Below are 6,904 nucleotides of genomic sequence, written 5' to 3'. Positions count from 1 at the left end.
ACGACCAGGCGCGGCTTGAGTCCGTGGAGGATGCTCTGGTTCGCTCTTTCTGCCTGGCCGTTCGACTCGGGGTGTGCGACTGACGCGAGGTCGAGTCGAATGCCTTTCTCCTCGCAGAAGTCGGCCATCTCCCCTTTGGCAAAATTGGTGCCGTTGTCAGTTATGATGCTGTGAGGGTAGCCATATCGATAGATGAGCTCGCGTAGGAACTTTGTGGATGTCTTCCCGTCACACTTCTTTATGGGTTTTGCTTCCACCCATTTGGTGAACTTGTCCACCGCGACCAGGAGGTGAGTGTATCCGCCGGGGGCCGTTTTGAACTTCCCTACCATGTCCAGGCCCCAGACGGCGAAGGGCCAGGTGAGGGGGATGGTCTTCAATGCTGACCCCGGCATGTGCGACTGGCTTGCGTACTTTTGGCACCCGGCGCACGAACGGACGAGCGCGACTGCATCTTCGTGGGCTGTTGGCCAATAGAAGCTGTGACGGAAAGCTTTGGCGACTATGGAACGCGCGCCTGCGTGGTGGCCGCAGTCCCCTGCGTGGATGTCGCGCAGGATGTTGCGCCCTTCTTCGGTGGCGACGCATCGTTGGAACACTCCCGAGACGCTGCGCTTGTATAGTTCTTTATTGATGATGGTGAAAGAGTTGCACCTGCGTACGATAGCTCATGCTTTGGCTTCGTCCATAGGCAGTATCTGGCGCTCGAGGTAGCTCATGTATGGCTCGGTCCAGTCGACGCTGTCGGAAGCGAGTGCGACTAGAGCGGAGTCGGGAGCAGGAGGTTCAGCAATGTCCAGCTCGCGGGGTGCGCGCACCGAGGGGTGGCTGAGGATATCCAAGACGACGCCTGGAGGGGGTTGGAGTCGCTTGGACCCGATTCTGGCTAGCGCATCAGCTTCCTCATTCTTGCGCTTGTCGACCCATTCGACGACGTGGCCGGCGAAGCTAGCGCCGGCTTGATCGACGGCGCGCTTGTATGCAATCATGTTGGCGTCGGTGGCGTCACAAGTGCCGGAAGTCTGGCTGGCAACCAGGTCGGAATCGCCGAGGCAGCGCAGCCGCGTTGCGCCCATCTCTTTTGCTACTCGCATACCGTGTAGAAGCGCCTCGTACTCGGCCATGTTGTTGGTGCAGGGCTCGAATCTGAGTTGCAGGACATACTTCACGGTGTCGCCCTTTGGCGATGTGAGGACGACTCCCGCGCCTGCCCCCTCGAGGTTCTTGGAACCGTCGAAGTGCAGTGTCCAGTGCTTGAGGTCCGCGGGGGAGCTTGGTTGCTGGGCCTCTTCCCAGTCGGCGAGGAAGTCGGCAAGTGCCTGAGATTTAATGGCGTGGTGCGACTCGTAGGTGATGTTGTGGACGCCGAGCTCAACTGCCCACTTGACGATCCGGCCAGTTGCGTCGCGGTTACGGATGATGTCGGCGAGTGGCGTTGGGGCGACTACCTTGATGGGGTGTTCGTGGAAGTAGGGGGCCAGTCGCCTCTGGGCCCTGAGGACTGCGTACACCAGTTTTTGGTAGTGCGGGTACCGTTGCTTGGATTCGATTAAGGCTTCGCTGATGTAGTAGACCGGGCGCTGTACCAGCTGCTCTTTTCCCTCTTCCTTGCGTTCGACGACCATGACCGCGCTTATCGCGCGGTTCGACGCGGCGACGTATAATAGCATTGTCTCTTTCGGGAGCGGGGCCGCAAGGATAGGGGCGTTCCGAAGGGCATGTTGGAGTTCTTCCAGAGCCCGTTGCGCTTCGTCCGTCCACCTGAATTACTCTGACTTCTTGAGCAGGCGGTAGAGTGGCATGGCCTTGTCGCCGAGCCGGGGTATGAAGCGACTGAGTGCGGCGACCCGGCCGGCGAGTTTTTGTGCGTCGACCAGGCAGGTTGGTTGCTTGGTGCGCATGACCACCTGTGTCTTCTCCGGGTTGGGCTCGATGCCTCGTTTGGAGACGACGTAGCCAAGCAACTGTCCAGAAGGGACCCCGAAGGTGCACTTCAGCGGATTGAGCTTGATCTTGTATCGCCGCAAGTTGGCAAATGTCTCGGCAAGGTCGGTGATGAGGTCGGCCTGGCGAGTCGACTTGACTACTACGTCGTCGATGTAGACGTGTATGTTGCGGCCGATTTGGCTTTCCAGGCAGCTGTTCATGCACCGTTGATAAGTCGCTCCGGCGTTTTTGAGGCCGAAGGTCATGGACGTGTAGCAGTAGGCACCCAGGGGCGTGATGAACGCTGTCTTCTCTTGGTCTTCCTTGGCCATCTTTATTTGGTTGTACCCGGAGTAAGCATCAAGGAAGCACAGTGACTCGGAGCCGGCGACCGCGTCGATGATCTGGTCGATTCGCGGCAGGACGAATGGGTCCTTGGGGCATGCGCTATTGAGGCTTGTGTAATCGATACACATTCGCCATGTCTTGTTCTTCTTTAGCACCAGGACTGGGTTTGCCAGCCACTTGGGGTGTTTGATTTCAATGATGAAACCGGCGGCGAGTAGTCGGTTTACTTCTTCAGCGATTGCGTGCCGCCGCTCTTCTCCTACAGGGCGCATTGCCTGCCTAACGGGGCGTGCGGATGGATCGACGTGTAGTTTGTGCTCAGCAAGTTCTCTCGGGACACCCGGCATGTCAGATGGTTTCCATGCAAAGATATCTCGATTCTCACGGAGGAACTTGATGAGCGCGCTTTCCTATTGGGCGGACAGGCCCGTCCCAATGGTAATTTGCCTACTTGTATCATTCTCTACAAGATCTACTTGGCGAGTGTCAGTTGCTGGCTTGAAAGCTGCTGCAGACGAGTCGAGCTCGGTTGGTTTCTCCAGAATGGCGGGGTCGTTGCGGTCGACTGGGTACTTGGCGAGCTCGGCGGAGTTGTCTTGTTCGTCGGCGATGACGGCGTCGGCGAGCTTGGCGCTGACGTCCTCGCACTCCAGTGCCATCTCCGGGTCGCCGTGGATGGTGATGACGCCACGAGGCCCTGGCATCTTCATCATGTTGTACGCGTAGTGGGGTGCCGCCATGAACCGGGCGAACGCCTGCCGGCCGAGCACACAGTGGTAGGAGCTGCGGAAGTTCACCACCTCGAAAGTTATCCGCTCGGTGCGGTAGTTCACAGGCGGACCAAAGGTGACTGGCAACGTAATCTTGCCGATCGGGAAGGCCTTCCGCCCGGGGACGATTCCGTGGAACGTAACCTTGGTGTTCTCGAGGCGTGAGTCTGGTAAACCGAGTCGCTGGAAGGTTTCGTAATACAGGATGTTGATGGAGCTTCCCCCATCCATCAGGGTTTTTGGTAGCCAGTAGTCGGCGACCTTGGGCCTGACGACCAGTGCCACTCGACCGGGGTACTCGATGCGGGGGGCGTGATCTTCGCGGCTCCAGGTAATGCTCTGCTCGGACCAGTTAAGCCACCGGGGCACGTCAGAAAGGATGACCGCGTGTACTGCCACTGCCCTTGCGAGGACCTTCCTATCCCGCCGATCGCCGACCCCAGTGAAGGTGTGGAGCGAGCCGGCGCTGCGACCGAAGCCTTCTCCCTTGTGCTGGTCTTGGTCTTTGGCGCGGTCTTTGTGCTGATTACCGCCATCGTTTTCCTTGGCGCGGCGGGCCTTCTCTATCTGCTTCAGGGAGTAGCAATTTCCCGTCGTGTGATTGGTGGGTTTGCCCTCCTTGCTGTGATAGATGCATGGGGCGTCTAGGAGGCTGCGGGCGTCGAAGCGCTTGGGCTGAGGCCGATCCTCCCGTGGTGCACGGGTGTCGCGCCGGAAGGATTTTGGCTCGCGCTGCTCGTAGTCGGTGTTGGCGACGAGCTCGTTGTGTCCTCCCTCTCCGCGGCGCTTGCCGTTGTTAGACCGGCCGGCGAATCGGTAGTCGCCACGTCGGGGCTCCGTGTGCGCGGGGCGGCGATTGCGTCGCCGGCCGTACTCGTCGTCTGAGTCGACTGTAGGGTCTTCGTCAGCGTAGCGGGTGGCGATGTCGAAGAGCTCGGAGATTGAGATGTTATCTCTGCTGACGCGACGGAGCTTGGCGCTTAGCGGTTCGTACCGGCAGCACCGTCGGAAGCAGTAGATTGCCATGTCCGTGCTGATGCCGCTGGAGGTCGTCCACATGTCCTGCCAGCGCTGCACCCACCGGCGAGTCGACTCGCGCGGGCCCTGGACACAGCGATCCAGGTCTTCTATGGTTGTCGCACGAGTGTACGCGCTGGCGAAGTGCTGGATAAATGCGGCGCGGGCTTCTTCCCAAGAGTCGATGCTGTTGGCGGTGAGGGTGTTGAACCAGTGGCGATTGACGCCGTCCATCATGAGAGGCAGGTAGCGTGCGGCGAGTAACTCGGAGTGGCCTTGGATCCCCATTGCCATGGCGTACGAATCGATCCAGACTGTGGGGTCGATATGTGTGTCGTACTTCTCGATGTCACGGGGCCCTTTAAACCCAACGGGATACGGCTCGCCTCTGATCATTGGCCCGAAGCAAGCAGGGCCGATTCGAGTGAACGCGCTCTGGCGCTGGGCTTCATCGACGTAGCGGTCGTTCAGCCGGTTTCGCGCCCGCCATTCTTGATCGTTGACGATGTGGGTTCGTGCGCGGTGCTGTTCGTTGGCTGCGACCATCACCCGCGCGGGGCGCGGCTCGATTCGGTTGTTGGACGAGTGGGCCGCGCGCGGTGCTGGCGGCGGACCGTTGTTGGCGTTGACGACTGCACGGTTTGCCGCGCCCGACGACGCCGCGCGACTGGCGGATGTGCGAATAGAGTCGCCCTTGCGAGTCGGCTGCGGCGTGCTGTTGCTCCAATGCCTTGGCAACCAGGGCCTTGGCGTGCTGGACGAGGATCGCGCCGTCTCCCGTTTCGGGGATTCTTGCGAGGACGGCTTGGGCGGCCGCAACGTTGTCGGCTGGAGACGAGTGCAACGGTAGGCCGTTGGCGTCAACTTCTGCCCGAGGAACTTCGGGTGGTGGCGGTGGTGGCGGTGGTGGTGGTGGTGGTGCTCCGTGTGCCGCTCTGTCGGCAGCAGCCTGACTTCCTTCCGGGATGTCGGGGTTCTGGACTCGGGCGACCCGGATTTCTCCATCTGGGTCGTCGAAGTTAAGGCGCGCACTGGGGAAGTCATTCGCGCGGGCGCGCTCCATGCGCCGGCGATTGCGCTGCTGGCGATAATGAGATACGGCTCTCACTTCGTCCTGCTCGAGACGAAATTTCTGCCGTTCGGCGAGCTCCTTTTTCCTCTGCTCTTCGAGGGCCGCCCGGTGCGCCTCGATCTCGGTCGCGGTGGCGGTTGCAGGGAGGGGGTGGTGAAGGCGTCGACCGGAGGCTCCTCCTCGCCTCCTGCCATGAAGACTGCGGTCGGGTAGCGGTAGCGTGGGGCCTCGACGGAGTCCGAGTCGGAGTCGCTGCTAAAGAGGGAGAGGACAGAGTCGTCCTCGAAGCCATCCTGGAAGTCGCTTGGGTGAGAGACCAAGGAGATAGAGTCTTTGAACGACGCCGTGGCGACAGAGCGGGCAGTCGGGGACGCAGCGGTGGACCCAGCGACCGATGTCATGGCGATGATGTCGATGAAGTCAGCGTCGATCGTGGCGATACCGGGGTCGGCGGCTGGGATGGTGTCGATGGGGTCGGCGGTTGACGCGGTGACGATGGGGTTGGCGGTCGATGCCACGGCCGCCGAGTCGGCATCATCCTCCAGGGCCGACTCGGCCTCCGCGTATACCTCGCCGGTGACTGGGCGAGTAGCGGTGAGGAGCTGTCCCGGCGCGAAGGGGTCGTGCGATCGACCGGGGCGAGGCTCGGTGGGGTCGCTGACACCGGTGAGCCCAACGAAGAGGTTGATGGAGCCAATCGGCACCATCCAGGCGTGCTTGAGAGGTGACGAGGCGGGCCGGTAGGTGCTTGGCTGGATGTGGAAGAAATTGCCGGTGGCGATCATCCTGCCGGAAGCGACCGGCCGCCGCACTGGCGAGTAGGGCCTCGCCGTAGCTCGGAGGCTTGATGTCCCATGCCCCACGGTGGGCGCCACTGTCGTGGATGTAACCACGGCAGATGCTACAGGGGTAGCACTTCGTTGATGCGAGGGCAAGGGAACATCGCCATCTACGGGTCGAGGTGCAAGAGACGCAAGGGTTTACCCAGGTTCAGCCCCTCCGGAGAGTAAAAGGCCTACATCCTGCTAGATCTTATTGCTCAGTGGAGAATTACAATGGGGGGGCTCAGTCGGCACGGAGCCAAGAGCTTACAAAGGGGAGATTGGATCTCAGATGATCTGTCTTCTAGGGTTTAGCCCGGGGGTTTATATTTCCACCCCCGGCCTAGGGTTACAAGGGGATAACGCCGAATCGTATCAGTTACTACAAATCCGGGATACCACACCCTTCTTCAAGTAATCTCCATCTTGAACCGAGCGGATCATCTCCTTGGGACTTCGGCCCAGTCGCCTTCGGGCCCAGTCGGTTAGGCGACTGGCAATCCTTCCTGGGCCTTCATCCTCGTGGCGAGTGGGACTGGCGACCCACCCCCTATGGGCATATCCCCATCAACGAGCATTTCTTGGGAGCAAATAAGGATTGGCCCCCCTTACTTCCAAGAACTGGCCTTTCTTGACATCTAGCATTGATCTTTGAGGTCCCCTTGCCCCTGCTGCTGCTTCTCTTTGTCACTTGGTGGTCCTTGTTGGCATGACCTCCTCTTGCTCTTCATCTCGGTGACGACGAGAGGATGGCTTGACCTTGCCACCACGGGTCTTAGGTGCTCCTGTGAATAGCAAAGGTTTGGGAGGGAATAGAGGATAAGTGCACAAGCCGAGAGATTAAGAAACAAAGAGGACACTAACAAGCAACATTGGTGACTCTAGACAAAGCGGTAGTACCGCAAATATAATCCGGTAGTGCCGCTTTGACCGGTAGTACCTCCCGAGGG

The 6,904-nt window shown here is 60.1% G+C and overlaps 1 protein-coding gene across 1 annotated transcript; it reads right to left on the bottom strand.

Annotated features, from left to right (window-relative positions):
* Positions 1-668: 668 nt before the first annotated feature.
* LOC139832443 (uncharacterized) lies at positions 669-989 on the bottom strand. The gene has a single exon (XM_071822206.1). It carries the CDS (start codon positions 987-989, stop codon positions 669-671), a length of 321 nt encoding a protein of 106 aa, XP_071678307.1.
* Between the last annotated feature and the right edge of the window lie 5,915 nt (positions 990-6,904).

The sequence above is a fragment of the Lolium perenne genome, chromosome 6, assembly GCF_019359855.2.
Source record: "Lolium perenne isolate Kyuss_39 chromosome 6, Kyuss_2.0, whole genome shotgun sequence".
Taxonomy (NCBI): Eukaryota; Viridiplantae; Streptophyta; class Magnoliopsida; order Poales; family Poaceae; genus Lolium; species Lolium perenne.
The sequence above is the reverse complement of the archived record's forward strand: the minus strand, read 5'-3'. Positions and strand labels throughout refer to the sequence as shown.

What these genes read in the sequence shown, in the direction of transcription:
- LOC139832443 (XM_071822206.1), bottom strand. Translation starts at nt 989, where the DNA reads ATGATTGCATACAAGCGCGCCGTCGATCAAGCCGGCGCTAGCTTCGCC.